This window comes from Mastigoproctus giganteus, chromosome 5 (genome assembly GCF_048544385.1).
Source record: "Mastigoproctus giganteus isolate SK-2022 chromosome 5, ASM4854438v1, whole genome shotgun sequence".
Classification (NCBI taxonomy): Eukaryota; Metazoa; Arthropoda; class Arachnida; order Uropygi; family Thelyphonidae; genus Mastigoproctus; species Mastigoproctus giganteus.
The window spans coordinates 34,263,255-34,285,861 of record NC_143579.1 but is presented as its reverse complement, the minus strand read 5'-3'; the positions used below and the strand labels follow the sequence as shown (position 1 = coordinate 34,285,861).

Sequence of the window (22,607 nt, the reverse complement as noted above, 5' to 3'; positions counted from 1 at the left end):
TGGGGGGATACAAGGACTAATAGATTAACAGTAGCCACTGGCAGAGGTGAAAATGATTCTTGTGCTGCTTCTATTGGAATGAGCAGCAGCCTGGAAAATAAGATGCAGGATATTTCAGAGACTGCTGGGAATCATTGGGGTACAAGTAAACACATGGGTTGTGTTAGGGTAGCTAAGAAAAAGAACAGGTGCAGGTATACTTGCGTGTACACCAATGCTAGGAGTTTAGTAAATAAATTTGATGAATTTGAGGTATTTCTCAAAACATCAAAGGCAGATTGTTGGGATTTCAGAAACGTGGTGTCACACAGATATAAGGAATGCAGAACTGGAATTTGGGGAGTACAATGTCTACAGAAAGGATAGACAGGATAGGAAGGGAGGAGGGGTTATGCTATTATTTAAGAAATACATAAAATCCAAGGAAGTGAAGCCAGTCGACATCGCTGGACAGTGCAGAGTCGAGTCAGTTTGGTGTGACATAAGCATTGGGAGATCAAAATTGAGAGTAGGAGTGTGCCTAATGACTCTGATGAGTATAATAAGAAACTGTACAGGGAAATAGAGTGGGCCAGTAAATCAGAGTCTTATAATGGGGGATTTTAATTTCCTAGATATTGACTGGAATTTGGGGGCTGGTCACTCACACACTAGCAAGGCTTTTGTGGATTTATTGGATGATTGTTTTCTACATCAGCATGTTTGGGAGGCAACTAGAGGGAGTAATACTCTTGATTTGATTATCAGTAGTGATTCTTCATGCATTAAGAATCTGCAGATAAATGAACCACTAGGTGGCAGTGATCACAGTGTGCTGAAGTGGGATTTACTCCAAGAGGTAACTACCATTAGGGGTAAAGGGAAGGGTTATTGCTTTCGTAAAGGTGACTACGATGGACTGAGACAGTACTTAAATTCTATACAGTGGGACCAACTGATGATGTTACCAACAGCAAATTCAAAGAACTTATCTTGGAAGCTACTAGGCTTTACATACCAACAAATAAATATTGTTCAAGGTTTAGGCCTAAATGGATGTCAGATGAACTAATGAGACATATGGCAGAGAAGAAAAATGCATGGGATACATACAAATTAACACGTGACACCAAAGCCTATGATAGATACAAGTTGATCTGTAACCAAGTTACAAAGGAGGTTAGGCAGGCGAAGGCAGATTACGAGATATCTTTGGCAAGGGATGCAAAGAAAAACAGCAAAGAGTTCTTTACTTATGTAAACTCTAGAAGGAAGGGGATGAATCAGATTGGTCCACTGGATATCGATGGGTCAACTGTTGATGATCCTGCTCAGGTAGCTAACAAATTAAATGAATATTTTGCATCGACATTCACACATGAGGAGTTATTTAGTGAGGGGAATGCCAGAGGTGTATTCAACTCTGGCAGTAAGCTAGAGAATCTTGTAATCTCTGAGAGTAAAGTGGAGGAGAAATTGTTGAAGATAAACACAAGAAAGGCATCTGGGGTCGATGGGATCTATCCAGTTATATTAAAGGAGGCAGCAAAGGAAGTAAGCAAACCCTTAGCCATAATTATGAGAGCTTCCTTGGACTCAGGGGAGGTACCCATGGACTGGAGATGTGCAAATGTGACCCCAATTCACAAAGGAGGATCAAAGGCTGACACAAGTAATTATAGACCTGTGAGTTTAACTTCTGTTCCCGGAAAATTAATGGAGGCACTGGTTAAAGAAGCACTGCAGGATCATCTAGACAAGACTTCAGTTACAGCTCGGACACAGCATGGTTTTGTTAAGGGGAAGTCTTGCCTGACCAATTTGATTGGATACTATGATGCAGTCACAAAAGAACTGGATGCAGGGAATAACTTTGATATTATATACTTGGATCTTAGAAAGGCTTTTGATACTGTTGCACATGGAAGACTGCTGCACAAATTGGAGCAGTGTGGCATTGGAGGCAAATTGCTGCTATGGATAAAGGGGTGGTTGAGGGGGAGAAGACAGAGAGTGGTAATCAATGGACACCGCTCATCGTGGACTAATGTTATTAGTGGAGTCCCCCAGGGTTCAGTATTGGGTCCATTATTGTTTTCTGTATTTATAAATGATATTGATGATGGTATATGAAGCTTAATGTCCAAGTTTGCAGACGATACAAAGGTTGGCAGGGTTGTCAAGGACACTACTGACACTATGCTGCTGCAACAGGATCTGGAAAGGTTGAGCAGATGGGCTGAGAGGTGGCAAATGAAGTTTAACATTGACAAATGTAAAGTACTACATATGGGAAACAGCAACCCCAGAGCAACGTATCAACTTTGTAGTACTACACTGACAGTGGTAGAGAATGAAAAGGACCTGGGGGTGGTTGTGCAGGCAGATATGAAGTTCTCTGAGCAGTGCAGACGGGCTGCAAGAGTAGCTCATGGTGTATTTTCAATGATATATAGGAATTTTTCTAGCAGGGATAAGGAGGTGATTATTCCCTTGTATAAGGCAATGGTCAGACCACACCTAGAGTACTGTATACAGGTCTGGAGGCCTCATTTCAAGAAGGATGTAGAGCTGCTGGAACAAGTACAGAAAAGGGCAACAAGAGTAGTGAATGGAACAAAGGGGTGCTCTTATGAAGAAAGGCTTAAGTTTTGCAAATTACAGTGTCTGGAGACTAGGCACCAGCGAGGTGATCTGATAGAGGTGTATAAAGCCTTGAATGGTTTGAGCATGCTCAATGCTGATGGGATTCTCCCTCTTGCTCAGAATAATCACCTGAGAGGGTATAAATTCAAATTGAGGAAAGACAGATGTAGGATAGACGTGCGGAAATTTGCCTTTAGCCAGCATGTGGTTGGTTGGTGGAACAGACTTCCATCCCTTGTCGTGGAAGTTGATAGCCTAAATAAGTTTAAGGCTCAGCTGGACAGGTATTTCGAACGAACAGAGGGGTGAAGTGGAAGTGGTTATTTTATTTTATTTTATTATTATTTTATTTATTTATTTATTTATTTTTTTTTTTTTTTTTGGCTGATGCTGCATAAGCTTGCTTTCTTGCATCAAATGCCTCTACTAATGCTAATGCTAAAAGGCCAGAGCAATTCACAATACAAAAAGAGAATACAAAACAGCATTGTATTTAGTAATCACGCAAGCTTGTACCGTAGTAAACTCAAATGACATACAAATGCATCCCTCATGTTTGGCCACTTGGCTATGGTAATTATATAGCAAAAAATTATATTTTAGTGTGTAATTTTTTTAACTTGGAACCAAACACTCATTTTCCTGTGCATCTGAAGATTCCTCTGCATGCTTTGGATGGTAAATCCTGCATTGCAAGAAATTTTACTATACATAACCATTTTTATTGCAATGAAATGTGTTTTTTACCTGCTTCTGTTTTTGTACTTGAGGTGTAGGAGTTGGAGCAGGAGGAGGATGAGTAGGTGTAGCAGCCATGGGAACAGCATGAATAGTAGCTGCTTGCGGTGGAGACTGAATAAACATATCTGATTGCTGACTGCGAATAAAAATGGGATTCTGGGTAAGTAAGGCAGGTGACTGAAGGGCTCCAGGAGTTGCCCATGTGATACCTTGAGGAAGTGAAGCTCCTATTGCCTGAAGAGAACCTATAGAATGAAAATATTTTTATAAAGTATACAGAATTAGAATTAATGAACATAATTATAATATAAAATGTTTCCTCATTTGTGAATGAAAATATGTGAAAAAAAAAATGATTCTAAATTATTGCTATACAGGGTTGTTGTTGTTTGGTTTTTTAGGAGCATTAGCAACTAAAGCCATATTGCTCCAGGGATATGCGGTGGTCATTCCCTGACCTTTCCACAGCCTCCATATTTGGTGGTCATTGGCTCAAACCCCGATCTAATCAAGAAGCATGTGCTACACACTGCTGCTCCTGCCCACCTGGCTACGGAGGCACCTACTATATAAGGTGATTCAGGAGTAATAGTAAATATTTTTGGGAGGTTTATAGTATCAATTATTCTGAGTAAAAAAGTTCATATAAACACGTGTCCAATTCTCAATGGATACGGAGATACAGCTGTTTGAAACTGGCACACGCACAGCTCCCTGAATCAGATGTGACCAAGAAGCAGTTATAACCTGAAGCTCTTTGGTGTTAGAAGTGTTGTTAAGACTGCTGCACATCTTCACACATGCTGAATATGCCGATATGGTGTTTGTCTATGGTTTTTGTAGTGGAAGTGCTACTGCTGCTTATTGAGAATACCGTCGACAGTTTCCTAACTGGAGATTACTGGATTCAAGAGCGTTTACTAGTATTTATACCAAACTATGTGAGACTGGTAGAGTTCCCAGCACTCATATTTCTTCTGAACATGCAAATGAACAAAATGTGGATGAAATAGAACACATTCTTCAGTCGGCAGAACTGAAGAATGTGTTCTATTCTTCCGAAGAATTTTGTGTGCTAATAATAGCACACGAAGAATTTCTATGCGTATCGGTGTTCCACAGACAAGGGTATGGTGAACATTACGTGATCACAGCTTGTATCCATTTCACATACAGTGGGTGCAACACCTTCAACCAGTAGACGAAGCCCAGTGATTGGAATTTTTTCAGTGGGTAAATACTAATCGCCAATTAATTCCATTAATACAGTTCAGCGGTGAAGCCACTTTCTTCCATGATGGTATCAATAACACCCGTAACTCTCATAGGTAGTCAGACAAAAATCCACATGCCACTGTAGAAACAAATTTTCAACATCACTTCTCTGTAAACGTGTGGTGCGGTATCATTGACAATCAATTGATTGGCCTGTTGTTACAAAATCGTCTTACAGGGCCCATTTACCTAGAATTTCTGCAAAATGAACTTCCACTACTATTGGAGGATGTTCCCTTGGCTACAAGAATTGGTATGTACTTTCAGCATGACGAAGCTCCTGCACATTAAACCTGTGTGATACAATATCTAAATCAAACTTTCCTTGAATGATGGTGGTCCTGTTCAACATGAGGGAGACAGCCACCAAGGTCTCCAGACCTCACTCCTTTAGATTTTTGTTTGTGGGGTGGATGAAAAGCATAGTATACAAAGAAAAGGTGAATACAAGAGATGAATTGCTCGCTCGCATTTTGGACACTGCCGCCATCACAAAGGAACACCAAGACAACCTCAGAAGAACAACACATCATATTACCACAAGAGTTGCAAAGTGCATTGAGGTTGGCAGTAGATTGGTATTATGAACTGTAAAAAATCTGTCAGTTATTTGTGTTTTGTATCATTCAAAAAGTCAATAAATACAAACAATAAGTAATTTATCATTCTTTAATACCTCTCATAATGGCTTTGTGCACTCCAGTTTCAAACAGCTGTATCTCCATATCCATTGAGAATTGGACACATGTTTACATGAACTTTTTTACTCAGAATAATTGATACTATAACCTCCCAAAATATTTAATTTTCCTCCTGAATCATCCTGTATATAGCCAAGTGAAATCATTCTTAAGATTTAAAAAAATTCTTATATTTTTTATGTTTGTCATGTTATCATACTATCATGCTTCATATCATAAATGATGTCTCAGCTTCCCATCACTGAAGCATTTTCAACTTGGTGTTATCTTTGGTGGCTGCTGTACAATGACCTGGTGAGATTACCTTGGCTAAACAGTTGTGTTATGGCTCGGCTCTCTGAGGAGATTAATAATTATTATTTAAATTTGTTTTTAAAGAGATTGACTCAAGGATATTAATATATATTTCAATATTTCCCTGCTGAATTTCTCTGCTTCTGAATCCTTTCATTTCTCTTAGTTTATTATTCTATTCTTTGATTTTATGTTATTAAATTCCCAACTGTGTGATGTTTCTATGTTCTTTTATCCTGTGTCCTGGGAGATGTCTCTCAGCATCAGGATAAAAAAATATATATAGAGTTTCAAGTGATCAGAGTCAAAATGTATATCCAGTCTTTGGAAAAACTTCCATAACAAAACTGTCTTGCCATAATATCCACCAACAAATTAATTGTTTACAAAATTGGCAAGGGTTTCAATATTGATTGAACACATACAGAGTGAATCGTGATATTATTATTGAATATTTAGACTGAAAAGCAACTTTGAGAGGTCTTTTTCATTAATATATAATTTGTTATCTTGTATATGGATGGATTTTTATATTAATATATATATATATATATATATATATATGTGGTGTGCATAATTTGTTATATTCTATGCATGATTTAATTTGAGTAAAACTCTATAAAAATATTTGTATCAAACTTTTATAATTCATACTAAAATAGGGAACTCTGTGGTTAAGTGATTTCTAATTCCTACTTATTTGGAAAGGTTCTCGTTCAAATCCTGCCAATGATGAGAAGGCAAGCCAGTATCAGATGAAAGTGCAGAATTTTGTCTTGGGTCTTTTCTTTCACAAAGAGACAAACTCCTTAGAAGATACATGAATTAAAGACATGACAGACTGACAATTTATGTCATGAGCAGTGCTAATGCCATAAAGTGTCAGTACTCCCACTGGTAGTATGGTGAACAGTATCATGTTTGTCATGCTGTGTGGAAAAGGCCTGAGGTTAAATCCCAGATTATGAAGTGGAAATTAAATTGCGTTAACACATTAACAATATTTTTTTTATTAAATTTTTGAACCAAAATTGGGTTTGCTAGGATATCCAGATTCCGTGATGCTACATAGATTTACACAGCTCAAACAGTAAAGTGGACTGTGACATAAGGTGTGTCACGTAGCCTAATGCTTAAAAAAGTGAGACACACACACTGTGTCTCGTGGCAATTAATGTTAAGAAACTAGTAATTAAGTAAAAATAACTAAAGGATATATACCAAGCAATTGTGCTTGACTTGCAATCATTGCAGCCGGGGCTTGACTGGTAATCAACTGAGGAGATGACGTCAGCTGTTTCAGTTGCGTATTTGTCAGCATCTGCGCTGTTGCAGTACCTGAAGTGGCAGGAGATGGTAAAATGGGAGACTTTGGCTGGAGTGTTGCCTGCTGATTTATCAGCTAAAATATAGGATTAAGAATTAGAATCATAATATCCACTTAATTTATAATTGAAGAAATAAGAATCAGTAATATTTTAAATTTTATTTTTTAACACAATATAGGATCTTTATGTAACAAAATTAAGAACATCTATAAAATTCATTTCAAAACATAATTACTTTGCTTTCATGTGGTTTATTTTTCAGATAAATATCAGGCTGAGCTGCAGCCTAATATTTATCTCACAAAAAATTGTGTAGAGAGAAAAATTATTTCCCTCTCTACACAATTTGGGGGGGGACCCCCCAAATTGTGTAGTAAGTACATAAAAATTTCTGTGGTACTTGGCCAGTCCAGAAAAATGTTATCAAATTTTATGCATATAAAATAATGATGTAAAGATAAATAAAATTATTGCACAGGTTAGAGTAGTAGCATCAGTTTTATACAAAACAAGCATGAAAAAAACTAAGCATAACATATGACTTTCTTATTGTCTTAAGAATTCCAATATATTTTCTTATATTAGAGCTTTTGAATTTGTAATTAAGTAGTTTGTTTGTTTGTTTGCTTGTTATTTGGTTTTTAGGAGCATTAGCAACTAAGGCCATATTGCTCTGAGGATATGCGGTGGTCATTCCCTGACCTTTCCACATCCTCCGTATTTAGTGGTCACAGGCTCGAACCCCGGTCTAATCAAGAAGTGTGTGCTATGCACTGCTGCTCCTGCCCACCTGGCTACGGAGGTGCCGTAATTAAGTGATGCATTCTATAGTTTATTATTCATAAATTTATATGTTCATAGACTTGGAAAAAGGATATGATAGAGTGCCCAGACATGCATGAGGGAGACGGGTGCATCAGAAAAGTACGTAAGGTTTGTGAAGGAAATATATGAGGGAGCAGTGACTCAGATTAAGAGTAGTGTAGGTATGATTGAGGGGTTCTCTGTAGTAGTTGGACTGCACCAGGGATCAGTTCTCAGCCCATATCTGTTCGATCTGGTAATGGATGTGTTGGTGAGAGACGTGAAGAGTAGAGCACAATGGAGTATGTTGATCACGGACGATATCGTACTGTGTGAACCATCGCAAGGAAAGGTAGAGAAGAAATTGGAAGAATGGAGGAAAGTGTTGGAAGAGAGAGAGAGAGAGAGAGAGAGAGAGGATAAGTAGAACGAAGACAGAATATATGGCACTGAATGGAGAAGATGAGAGTTCTATAAAACTGCAGGAGGAAAAACTATCATCAGTTTTGAAATTTAAGTATCTGGGATTGAACATTGAGAGGGATGGAGGAATTGAGTGCAGAAATACAGCACAGAGTGCAATGTGGATGGTTGAACTGGAGAAAGATGAGTGGGGTGCTGTGTGATAAGAAAGTAAATTGCAGAATGAAGAGAAGATTGTATGATTTTGATTTTTTTTTGATTTGGTAGTTGTTGGCGCATCGGCTTCTCTGGCCATATTGCACCTCCGAAGGTTTTTGCAGTACTTTGATCCAAGCCCGAGGCGGGAATCGAACCCGCGACCTTTGGGTTGCCGGGCAGGTACTTTACCCACTCGGCTAGTCCGGTCGGCTCAGAGAAGATTGTATAAAACTGTGGTTAGACCCACACTGATGTACAGTGCTGAGACATGGGCCCAGGAGAAGAAGATGGGAGTGGCGGAGATGAGGATGCTAAGATGGATGTGTGGTGTGATGAGGAAGGACAGGATAAGAAATGACTACAGAGGTACAGTTAAGGTGGGGCCTCTGAGTAAAAAAATGCAGGAATCTAGGTTGAGGTGGCTTGGACATGTAGAACGAAGAAGTGAGGAGTATGTGGGGAAGAGGTGCGAAAAGTTGGAGGTGATAGGGAAGAGGAAGAGGGAGAGACCTAAGCTGAGATGGAAGGACTGGGTGGCAGAGGATTTAAAAGAGAGAGGATGGAGGAGATAGGAAGCACAGGATAGGAAGAAATGGAGGAAAAGAATTAAGGATGGAAATGCTGACCCCATTTAAATGTGGGAAGACGGCAAAGATAAAGAAGATTCTATAGTTTATTATTCAATACATCTCATTCAACTACACAATTTTATAATTAAAAATTAAAACTGTCTAATTCTGGTTAATATTATCATAAACTTGATTCCTTATTGAGAATTTTCAAATGATATATTTGAAAATTTCCCACCGAGGCACAGTTTTCTATTCTGACCTGTGTGCATATTATATTAAAAATAAAAAAATAAATAAAAAATGTAGGGTAAGACCCAAGCAAGGACTTCAAAACCATATTTCAAATAAATAAATATGGTTGAAAACTTAACGATAGTAAAATTTTAGGAATGCAGTTTATTATAGCAGGTGAGAACCTGAAATAAAATTTTGTAACCAAAGGACAGTTTTCTTGAACTGATATACGAGAACCAGAACAACTTCATATCTGGAACAGTACAGGTTATTTCAGCAGTCCTCACAGAAAAACTGAAGATAGAATAAATCAATTCCCAATGATTAAAGACTTCCGAAAAATTTTGTCCAATACCTATGTATGTAAGTTTAGTATAAAAAAAAGGTAGCAAATCTTCAAAATTAAATTATGTTTTTATAATGTATACATTATATTAATCATATAATGCAGAGACTAGCAACCATTCAGGGGTAGTGTGCTGTGTGCTAGTGGCGATGTTTGAAAATATTGTATTCACAGTATATGTGGGGATTTTCAAAATACATTTAGAGCCTCCCTTTGAACTTAAACTTTAAATTGGAACACCATCATGCATGACAGAGCTATTCCAGGACTAAGCATTAACAGGCAGTAACACAAATTACATTACACTTGTTGACAAAAAAATGTATTATTGTTTACACAATAACAAAAAGAGCTACAATAAATTATTACTTTCTCAATGATGCAATATTATTTGCATCACTTCCTACTGATGCTTATCATCATGCTTGTCTTTTTTCAACTGTCATCATCAGATGTCTTGTTGGAATGTTGACCATCTGAGGCCATTCAGGATAGTCTTGGACACCACCTTTAGTATCAATGCCATAGATTGCTGACCTCTTTTTAGTGCATTAAATGGTTCATTTTGATTGAGGACTTTCATTTCTTGTCAGAATAAAATAATACTATAAATAGTATATGATGTAACCTCTTACAAATTTTAACCTCTTAACAAATTTTTGAAGGAAGAAAACAACGTGAACTTCTGAACTAGAAAAATATCTTACGAGGATTATTTTTTACATTTTTTACAATCCTTGGGATTGTTTGGGACCACAAACAATTTGAAATTTTCTAATTGAGATAGCATCTTAAATAGGATCTTCTTAAATGAGTTCTAATGAAGCTAATGTACTTTAAAATTTTATACTTACAAAAGGCTTTCCTTTCTGGTTATCAGGTTGTGATCTGGGTGGAGATGGTAGTATTGATGGCTGACTGGATAGAACACCTAACTGTCCAATTACTACTGTTTGGCTAGTAGTGGCTGGGACAAATCCAGACTGTCCTTGAATAACAGCTGTTGATTTAGTTGCAGCAGTCAACATTTGGCCCTGAACACATGTTTTGGCTCCTGTGGCTATAACCTGTCCTCCTGCTGATACTATATTGGGAGAACTAAGGCTCACACCCTAAAATAGCAAGAAAAATTTATGTTGTGAAATTGTAAAATCAAATTACAAGATTTCAATTAATGTTATATCGAAGTTATGTCACAGAATTCTGCATCCTTCAAGAATTCCATCACAGGTCTGGATTAATCTCATTGGTATTTCAAAGTTACACTGTTTCCAAAATAAGTTGCACAACACTGTTAAAGTTGGACAATGGCTTTTGAGTCGCTTGATAATTTATATGCATCCCATGCATATAAATTATCACTGTGACTTTGCTCTGACCACCAAACAGAAGAACGACAGTGTGTGTGTGTGTGTGTGTGTGTGTGTGTGTTTCTTAAAATTTATTTCCTACTTATACGTGAAACTTCTAGATTTAAAAAAATTCAAAAATGAAATTATACAACTGTTTATAAGTGAGCACGCATATTGCTGCACATATACATTCTTTGGAAGTACATGTGAAAGGGCTGAAGAATATGAGCTTGTGGGAACAGATAAGTTTATTGGAAATTTTTACTTTTTTGTCTTTTTGATTAATTAACATATTAAATTGTGTTTGACAAATAGCTTAATAACGTTTGTTAACTTACTTTTAAACTGAGCTAGTGATTTTGTAACTTATGACTTATTATTTGTATTACTATTGTATCAGTATTTTGCTGTGAATATCGTAACATGTAACTGGCAGTGCAGTGGAATAGTAGGATTGAATTGCAATAAATAAGTAGCTTGAAGGTTCTAATCACTAGTTAGGCATATTTTTTTTGTTTTTAGTTGAGAAATTTTACTTTTTAATAAGGATATAACTCATTTAAAACTGTGATCATAATGGTAGAGCATAATGTACGTATGAACTTGATAGCCAAAGGTATAACATAAAACTTGAGAACGTAAGACTTATCACTGCATTAGGAATCTATTAGCTTAGTGTAGTATTGTCAGTTAATCAATTAAATCAAATAATTTTATTAATTTTCATTGTTGATCAATTAAAATTGTATTTAAATGGTAAACCTGTTCCAGATTAGAGCAACAAAGCAACAGACACAAAGTAGTGGGAGCTCAGAGGAGAACCAAACGAGGTGATTCTCTCTAGCTCAGAGGAGAACCAAAAGAGGTGATTCTCCTACAAATTACAACCTAAAAAAAAGGGGGATGTCTTTATGTGTGTTTAGTGTAGAGAGTGTGAAGAAATTAGGCACCAACTCAGCATTCTGATGGGCATCTATGAGAGTTTGAAGAGTCGGGTAGATGCCCTCGAAGGAATTAAAATGGGGGCCCATGAAGCTCTCAGCTGCCCAACTCAACACCAGAGATCACTCTTGTGCACCAGGCAAAACAGCAGCAATACCTAAGGCATAATGCACTGGTTCCACAGGAGGTAGTTATTGTCGGTGACTCTATTGTCGGGGAAACAGGAAATATACTGTGCAAGAAGGATAGGTGGAATAGGACCAGAGTATGCCTGCCAGGGAAAAAAGTATATGATGTTGTAGAGCAGATATCATCTTTTAAGGGCACAATGTTTTAAATGCTGGCACTAATGATATTAAGAGTAGGAGATCAAAGGACTTGCTTAACAAGTACAGAGCAATGTTGGGAAAAAATTGCGAGTTAGGACTGAATTTGAAAGTGTCTACAAATCTGCCCAGACATGATAGGAGAGAATATGTGTTGAGAGCCATGTTAATCAATTCAGCCCTGGAGAGAATGTGCAAGGCTCATGAGGTTGAATTTTTCTTGGCACGGTCTGCACTTGTTAAGAGAGAGAAACTGTTTTTTACAGTGAAAGGTTACACTTAAATAAAGAATGGAAGAATATTTGCTGATGCTATCGAAGCATTGATAGGTGGGTTGGAAAGCTGTAAGCTTGGGGGATATGCAGACTAACAGATTAACCAGAGCTGCAAGCAGAGGTGAAAGTGATTCTTGCACTGCTTGTATTAGAAAATGCAACAGCCTGGAAAGCAAGATACCAAGGATTTCAAAGCCTGTTGTGGGTCATCATGGAACAAGTCAATACACAGGCTGTGTAAGAGTAACTAAGAGTAAAAACGTATGCATGTATATTTGTATGTATACCAATGCCAGGAGCATTGAAAATAAACTTGATGAATTTGAAGTACTGATTAAGTCATCAAATGCAGACATTGTAGGGATAGCAGAGACGGTGTCGCTCAGACATAAGTGATGCTCAATTTGAACATGGGGAGTACAATGCATACGGGAAAGACAGACAGGCCAGGAGGGGTGGAGGGGTTTGGCTCTTAGTTAAGAAATACATTAAATCTAAGGCAGTGCATCCAGTCAACATGGATAACCAGTGCAATGTTGATTCTGTTTGGTGTGATATAAGCACTGGGAAAAGAAAACTGATAGTAGGAGTGTGTTATAGGCCTAATGACTGTGATGAGTATATCAAACAGCTATATGTCTTATAATGGGGGGATTTTAACTTTCCAGATGTTGAATGGAATTTGTGCATTGGTCACTCACACATTAACAAGACTTTTGTAGATTTCTTGGATGACTGTTTTCTACAGAAGTATATTAGAGAAGCAACAAGAGCAAGCAATACTCTTGATCTGGTTATCAGCAGTGATTCTACATGCATTAAGAATCTGCAAGTAAAAGACCTACTGTGTGGCAGAAATCAAAGTGTACTAATGTGGAATTTAATTAAACACATAACTACTGTAAAGGGAAAGGCTCTTTCTTTCGTAAGGGTGACTACAGTGCTCTCACGCAGTTTTTAAATTCCATTCAGTGGGACTCAATGACGATGTTACCAATAGCAAATTCTAAATGGGAAGTATTCAGGGAAGTAATCATAGAAGCTACTAGGCTTTTCATGTTAACAAAGAAATGCTGTTCAAGGCTTGTTTGTTTGTTTGTTTGTTATTTGGTTTTTAGGAGCATTAGCAACTAAGGCCATATTGCTCCGCTGTTCAAGGCTTAGACCTAAATGGATGTCAAATGAATTATCAAGACAAGCTGCAGAGAACAAAAGTGCATGGGATGCATATAAATTAACGGGTGATTCAGAAACTTATGATAGACATAAATTAGTCTGTAATCAAATCGCAAATGAGGTTAGCAAGCTAAGGCAGATTATGAAAAGTCTCTGGCAAAGAATGCAAAGAAAAGAAACAAAGACTTCCATGCTTATATTAACAGTAGAAGGAAGGGATTGAATCACATTGGGCCACTTGATGACTCTACTCAAGTGGGTGACAAACTGAATAGGTATTTTGCATCTACATTCACACACGAGGAATTTTTTAGGGGAAGGGATGCCAGAAGTTTATCGTACTCCAATGGGGGAGCCAAATAACTTTGTGATAATTGAAAAAGTGGAAGAGGAATTGTTGAAGATGAACATAAAAAAGGCATCTGGGTGGATGGGATCTATCCAATCGTATTAAGAGAGGCAGCAAAGGAGGTAAGCAAGCCTTTAGCCATAATTATGAGAGCATCTTTAGATTCAGGGGACATCTCCATGGACTCAAGATGTGCAAATGAATCCCCAATTCATAAAGGGGGATCAAAAGGCAACGTGAGTAATTACAAACCTGTTAGCTTAATGTCCATTCCAGGGAAAATAATGGAATCATTGGTTAAAGAAGTAAAGCAAGACCATCTGGTCAGGCATGCAATTATACTGTAATCACAGCATGGATTTGTTAAGGGGCGGTCTTGTTTAACCAATCTGATAGGTTACTGTGATGCAGTGACCAAGAAACTGGATGCAAAAAATAATTTTGGTATCATATACTTGGATTTCAGGAAGGCTTTTGATACTGTTGCACATAAAAGACTGCTGTAAAAACTGGAGCAATGTGGCATTAAGGGCAAATTACTGCTATGAATAAGGGGATAGTTAAGTGGAAGAAGACAGAGAGTGGGTATCAATGGGCATTGTTCTTCATGGACTAATGTTATCAGTGGAATCCACAAAGGTTCAGTGCTGGGCCCATTGCTGTTTTCAATATTTATTAATGATACTGATGAAGGTAATATCAGGCTTAATGTTAGCATTAGCATTAGTTGAGGCATATGATGCAAGAAAGCAAGCTTATACAGCATCAGCCAAAAAAAACCCCTTCCCATTTCACCCATCTGGTCACTCCAAATGTTTGTCTAGTTCAGGCTTAAATTTATTTAAGCTATCAACTTCCACAACAACAGATGGAAGTCTGTTCCAGCAATCAACTACCCGCTGGCTAAAGGCAAAATTTCGCACATCTATTCTACAACTGTCTTTCCTCAATTTGAATCTATGCCCCTCAGGTTCTTAATCTGACCAAGCGGAGGTATCCCATCAGCATTGAGCCTGCTCAAACCATTCAAGGCCTTATACACTTCGATTAGATCACCCCGCAGGTGCATAGTCTCCTGATGCTGCAACTTGCAGAACCTAAGACTTTCTTCGTAAGTGCACCCCTTTGTTCCTCCTACCAATCTTGTTGCCCTTCTCTGTACTCATTCTAGCAACTCTACATCCTTCCTAAAATGAGACCTCCAGACCTGTATACAGTACTCAAGGTGTCGCCTGAACATTGCCTTATACAAAGGGATAATCACCTCCTTGTCTCTCCTAGCAAAATTCCTATATATTATTGACAAAACTCCATGACCTGCTCAGAGAACTTCATATCTGACTGCACAATTGGCCTCAGATCTTTTTCATTTTCCACCTCCCTGAGTGTAATACCACACAGTTGGTATGTTTCTCTTGGGTTACTGCTACCCATATGCAGTACTTTGCATTATTGTCTAAGTTTACAGTGATACAAAGGTTGGCAGGGTGGTTAATGACAGTAATCAAGGTGAGCTATTGCAACAACATCTAGGAAAATTGGGTCAATGTGCTGAGAAATGGCAGTTGAAGTTTAGCATTGACAAATGCAAGGTACTGCATATGGGTAGCAGTAATCTCGGAGTAACTTATCAACTGTGTGGTCCTACACTCAGAGTAGCGGAAAGTTAAAAGAACTTGGGGGTAATTGTGATAATTGAAAGGTATGAAATTCAAATATGAACTTCTCTGAGCAATGCAAACATGCTGCCAGAACAGCTCATGGGGTTTTGTCAATGATATAAAGAAACTTTTCTATTAGATATAAGGAGGTGTTTATCTATTTGTACAAGGCTATGTTTGGGCTGCATCTTGAGTATTGTATACAGGTCTGGAGGCCTCACTTTAGGAAGGATGTATATCTGCTGGAATGGGTGCAGAGAAGGGCAACCAGATTGGTGTACTCTTAAGGGTACTCTTAATTATGAAGGCTTCAATTCTGCGAATTTCAGCTTCTGGAGACTAGGCACCTGGGGGTAATCTGATTGAGGTGTTTAAGACCTTGAATGGATGAGTAAGCTGAATGTGAATGGTACCGTTCCCCTTGCTGAGACGAGACAAGACCGCACGCACGCACGCAAGGGGCATAGCTCTAAGTTGAGGAAGAATGGTTGAAGGATAGATGTGGGAAGTTTACCTTCAGCCAGTGGATAGTTGATTGTTGGAATAGGCTTCCATCTGTTGTTGAGGAAGTGGATGGTTTGAATAAATTAAAGAAAGAACTAGATAAATTATTGGAGGGAATGAATAAGTTAAATGGGAAGTGTTTTTGGCTGGTGCTATATAAGCTTGCTTTCTTGCATTATTTTCCCCTGGCAGTTGAAGTAGTAGTACTACTACTACATGGCAACATTATAATATTTATTATAAGTATTTTTACAGGTATTAAGTTAACATTGAATCAGATAAAAATAAAATAGTTAAGCTGTTTCAGTTAAAAGGATGGTGGTGGTGTACAGTTGACACTCTGAAGCTACTTTGTTTCCTTATTCTCCTGCATTAAGATGTCTGATAACACTTACAAAGCACTACATGGCTGACTTATGTGAGGTTGGTTGGTTGTTGTTGAGTTTTAGGAGCACTGGCAACTAAGGCCATGTTGCCCCATGTATACTGTCTGTAAACTGTGTGGCATAGTGATGGTTATGTTAAATGCTTATGGAATTGTGCTCCCTTTTTTGATGTGTAAGTATGGTTTAAAGAGTAGTTACGTTTATTAAATATATGACATGGATAGAGATAATATTGGTGAGTCATAGGATAAAATTTTATTGCAGGTGCTGAAGAGACATACAAGATATCGGTGTTTGAAAATTTTGTCTCTAGTAGTGACACATATATAGACCGTAGCCTCACAGGCTTACCATAGAGGATTTTCCCTTGTGAAAATTCCCATAGACTTTACATTGTTCCATTGAAATAACATTACACAAAATGAAGACTTGATACCTTGTTACCTTGGATATTTAATAGCTTGGGTTAGCCACCTTTAGGGAGAAGCCATTAAATATTTATGTGACAATATACTGTGGATATATTAGTGTTTTATTACTTTGAATTCACATTTACATTTTGGTAAAGTCCCATAGGCTAACATGGGACTAGTTTTGAGCTACTTTTAAAGAAACTTAAAGTGGCTATAACTCTCTTAATTTTGGGGTTGAGAATCTTATATTTGAAGAAAAGAAACTTCTCAAAATTACCTATTTGGTGCATAATTTTGTGACGCCCCCTGTCCATTAGGGGCTGAGATCTGAAAACCCACCTTGGGGAAATCTTCAACTCATGCAGATTTCATCCCGGGTGGGGAAAAGTGTTTATATAGACATATATTGATGGACTGTGGGAATTAATTGGTTTGTGTTGTCTATATTACTTTTCTAAATAACATAATGTCAGAAGAAGACAGAGATATTACTTGATCCCAGGAATTTGAAACATATTCATCTTCTGAAGCATATTCTTCCTCAGTGGATTTTGCAATAATCCTCAGAATCTGGTTATTCTCAGGCCCACTGAGGACTCTTCCTTGAGTTTGAGTCAGAACATAAAGCAGAAAGTGACTCAAGTCATTAAACGTGACCATAAGGAGATTAAAATAAAAGGTATTCATCTCCTTAGGAATAAGGGGATCCTTGTGGAGACCACAAATTCAGCGGATGCTAATAGGATCTCTTCTGCTCCTGCCTTGAAAGAGATAGGTCTTACAATGGTAGGTCTTACAATGGAGAAACTTCGGTTATCAGATCCAACAGCGTTAATATATGGTGTCCCTTGTGATTATGTTAAGGAGGATATACTTGAAGATCTATTCATTAAAAACTTAAAAAGATTTTGTATTCTTGCAGGATGAAGTTAAAGACGAGGTGTCTTTCAGATTTAGTTCTGGATCAAGCACAAAAGTGGTTAATTGGCTGATCGGATTTAGTCCTCGTTTGATGAGGTATATTCTGAAGAGTGATAGAATCTATATTGAATTCACATCACACAGGTTCCGTAGGTTTACGATTGTAAGCAAATGTTTCCGTTGTTTGGAGTATGGCCACTCAGCCCAATTTTGTTTCCATAAGGCAGTTTCTTGTGGACACTGTACAGAGGGTGGTCATGTCTATGGAGAGTGCTCCCATAAAGAAGATTCTCCAAAATGTATCAACTGAACTGTAAGAGACGTGGTAGAGATTATAATCTTTCTGTAAGGGATGCTAAGTATCCAGAATACTTGACAGTGGTACAGCTTATGGACAGTAGAACAAAACATGAGTGATAATAATCCAATTTTGGGTGATGTTATATATGAGGGTGTAAAAGTTCTTCAAATAAATGGTCAGCACTCAAGAGTGGCAATGGATGAGATTAGAATAGCAGCATTTGAAAATAACTTTGACATTATTTCATACAGGAACCCTTCCATTCTTTGCCGGTAGGAGGTGGGGCCCATAAAGTTATGAGTTTTCCAACCTTGGCAAGAATTATTCATTCGCTTGACAAACCTCCAAAAAGTGCAACAGTTGTTTTAAATAATGATCTGGTGGTTACCAACATTACAGGTCTGTGTACGAACACTGTGACCTATTCAATAATCCCCCACACCTATCATAAGTTTTTATATTTCATCTGTTTACTGTCTGCCAACTGGGGACATACAATTGACTCTATCGTTTGGACAATATATGTACTAATTTTGTTTCTATAAATCTTATAATAACAGTGGATCTAAATGCCAAATCCAACTTCTAGCACAACAGTTTTACAGACCATAGAGGATTAGCCCTCGAGGATTTAATTTTGTCCTATAACTTGAGTGTGCAAAACTTGCCTCACAAGCCATTCACATTCTCCACCATGAATGGCGTATCCAACATAGATGTCACTCTTACCACAGTTAAAATAGATGAAATTCTAGCTGACTGGGATGTTATTCCCAAGCCTTGTAAATAGTGGATTCATTTACTTTTGAACTGTCTATTGTACTCTCAACCTAGAGCAGATTTAATGTCTGTGGTTCCAAACCTATTGGAGACCAATGCAAATATCCTAGTTGAAGATTGTGATAAATTTACAGCTCTACAAACCTTCTCAAGAACTGTCTTTACATTGAGGACTCAGCTAACTTCAGCTTCTCCTGGGAATTGAATTGACAAAAAAGGTTAATGTGGAAACAGAAGATTCGTGCGAATTGTTATTACATTGATTTTTGTCAATTGTTATTGCATTGAGTTATGTTAATCAATAATGATTTAATGGTGATTTAAGTCAATTGCTATTGACAAGATGTCAGCAGGTTTGGAAGTTCTAGTGGAAAGTCTAAATAGTGCTGTTAATTGAATGTGGAGGTGGTCTTTCTTTGAAGAGTATTTCTGTAGTTAAACTTAGTCCATTGTATGTAAACTAATTATATATTGTTTTCCGGATTCTCAGGAATTCTGAGACTCTGAGCACATTTAAAACAAGTGTTGTATATATATTTTTATATAATAATTACTGTCTCTTGGTGGTAAATTTGAGGATAATTTGTGGAATTTTCTCCACTAGTGATTCGTTTTCCTTTCGTTTCTTATTTCATTTTATTTAATTATTTGCTCACTCCAAGGTCAGGGTAATCTGGAAGCAAGGTAGGCACCCACCAGTATTGCACTACCTCCGGTGAGTGCGGGACTTGTGCATTCGGCACAAACAGATAATGTAAACCCGGGCCTAGAGAAGGACACCTGGTAGCAGCTGCCTTGTATTGGCCACACACGTTTTTAGGCCAACTTCATTGAGGTTCTATGGCTGTACAGATGAACTAGGTGGAGATGAGCTTTTGCCTAGGAGTCACCCTTGATTCTGGGATACACATATGCAATGCACCAGGAGATCATATATAATATAGTATTTTAAATATGTATGACGAGAATGTTATTGTATATAAAATTGTATATATATATATTTTGTAAGTTTTGTATATAAATGTAGTAACTGTGTGTACAAATAAATGGAAATGGATTATAAATTGTGTGTTCTGTGGTCAATTTTCTGTTTGCTGGAAAAAACAAAACCAGAGTTACCGGGAGAAAAACCATACTACCCTTGCCTGAAACTGACTAACTCAGCCATATTGTGAAAACGATCCATAAAAATTCCTCCCGTCATCAACAGGATTCTAATTCAAGGCTTTTCCACCCAGTGTGGGGAGGATGGTGATCCTACCAACTGTGCTATCCATGAGGGTAACTTATGTCTGGTGTACAATCTTTTGGTTGTATGCCTCACATTGGTCAGCCTGGTATTCATTTAGTTAATGTATTATTATGTATTAATTTAGTGAGTCTCATAGTCAATTTTATGTGTAAAGAGTTTTAGATGGCCTACAACTGCAAATAATTCCACTCTCCTTTTAATTTTATATAATTTTTTTTTTTTTTTTTTTTTTTTGCATTCTTCTTTTTGAGGAATTTTCAGCCTTATTTGTCCAAAAAGTATATTTCTGATCAGGTCTTTGAAAATACAGCTCAAATTAGAACAATGGGTCTGTGGGAAAAGACTGAATGTCTCTGCAAATACTTCCTTCAGTGATCTTAAAATTTACTTAGACTACTCAAACATGCCTTCAAGGTACCCGAGATCAAAATTTGCATAATAATATGATGTATTTTTCTGATACCAGATGTGTGCTATCTGTGCGGGTGAAGTTTTTATGGCTCCAGCTAATAGAGAAGTTTTTCTTAAATTTTTGCCGTTTTATTAACTTAATTGGTATATTAATTTATTTTCTAGAAGTAGTTTTATATTCCTAATTATGATACTTAGTTAATTTGAATTTAGATAGAGATTTTGTAGGTTATTACTTAATATTGGTAAAACTTGTACAGTTCGAAACTTGCCACCACTGTAGTAGTATATTAGATCAATAGGGAACAGTGTAACATATATCTTGAACTTGATAGCGTACGGTATAACGTAAAACTAGATACCATAATACTTAAGAACTGTATTAGGAATCTGTTAGCTTAGTATAGTATTGTCAATTAATCAATTAAATTTATAAATCTTATCAATTAAATTTATAAATATTATTAATTTTTATTCTTAATTAAATCATATTTAAATGGCAATCATGCCCCAGACTATAGCATCAAAACAACATGCACAAAGTAGGGGAAGTGCTGTGGTTCGGGGGAGAACCGAAAGGGGTGATTCTCCAATGCATCACAGTCTAAAAAAAAAAAGTTATATATTTGCAGAACATGCCTTGTTCCAAAAAGATATATCTTTTTGGAACAAGACATTTATTTATTTCGTCTGATGTCATCTATACATGAAGGAACCAGTTTTTTCTTGCTTCCTTTGTGTATCGTGGCCGGGATATCCAACCAACTGGTTGGTTCGGCACCATCGTGATATCCAGCCCGAGGCGGAAATCGAACCCGCGACCTCTGGGTTGCCAGGCAGGCACTTTACCTACCCAGCTAGCCCGGTCGACGGAACAAGACATGATCTAGCCATGGAGGATATCTTTGTGTATGCTAGATGCAGAGAATGTGAAGAAATTAGGTGCCAACTCAGTGTTCTGATGGGTGTCTAAGAGAGTTTGAAGAGTCGGGTAGATACCCTCGAAGGAAATAAAATGGGGGGCCCATCAAGATTTCAGCTGCCCAACTCAACGCCAGAGTTCACTCTGGTGTACCAGGCAACACATCGTCAATCTTCAAGGCAGAATGCGCTGGTCCTACAGGAGCTAGTTATCGTCAGTGACTCAATTGTCAGGGAAACGGGAAATATATTGTGCAAAAAGGATAGGTGGAATAGGACCAGGGTATATCTGCCAGGGAAAAAAGTTGAAGTCGTTGATGAGCAGATATCTTTTAAGGGCACAAAAGGTGATATCGTTTTTAGGTTGGCACTAATGACATTAAGTGTAGGAGATCTACAGATTTACATAACAAGCACACATCGATGTTTAAAAAAAGTCGTGACTTAGGATTAAATTTGAAAGTGTGCAATCCTGCTCAGAGATGATAGGAGGGAGAATATAATGAAAGCTTGTCAATCAATTCGGCCCTGGAGAGAGTGTGCAAGGCTCATGAGGTAAAATTTTTCTTAGCACGGTCTGTGCTTGCTAACAGGGGAGACTGCTTCAACGGAGATGGGATCCACTTAAATATAAAGGGTGCAAGAATATTTGCTGATGCTATCGAAGCAGTGTTAGGTGGGTCAAAAAACTGCTAGTTTGGGGGGAATTCACAGACTAATAGATTAACTGTAGCCGCAGGCAGAGGAGAAAGTGATTCTTGCAAAGCTTCTATTGGAATGAGCAGCAGCCCAGAAAGCAAGTTGCTGGGGATTTCAGGAGTCATCAAACAAGTAAATACATGGCTTGTGTTTGAGTAACTAAGAATAAGAACAGGTTCATGTATAATTGCAGGTACACCAATGCTAGGAATATAGTTAATAAATTTGATGAATTTGAAGTGTTGGCCAAGAGAGCAAAGGTGGATATTGTTGGGATATCAGAGATGTGGTGTCATACAGATATAAGGAATGCAGAATTGGAATTTGGGGAGTACAATGTGTACAGAAAGGATAGGCAGGATAGGAAGGGAGGAGGGGTTATGCTGTTTGTTAAGAA

At 37.6% G+C, this 22,607-nt stretch overlaps 1 protein-coding gene across 1 annotated transcript in view; it reads right to left on the bottom strand.

Moving 5' to 3' along the window:
• LOC150085297 (uncharacterized) overlaps positions 1 to 22,607 on the bottom strand; it is a 139,569-nt gene that overhangs the window by 77,033 nt on the left and 39,929 nt on the right. The window contains exons 3-5 of the mRNA XM_090374517.1: positions 10,396 to 10,653; positions 6,858 to 7,038; positions 3,373 to 3,611 (exon numbers count right to left, since the gene is read on the bottom strand). Coding sequence (XP_090230643.1) covers positions 3,373 to 3,611; positions 6,858 to 7,038; positions 10,396 to 10,653 — 678 coding nt within the window. The remainder of the gene's footprint in view (positions 1 to 3,372; positions 3,612 to 6,857; positions 7,039 to 10,395; positions 10,654 to 22,607) is intronic.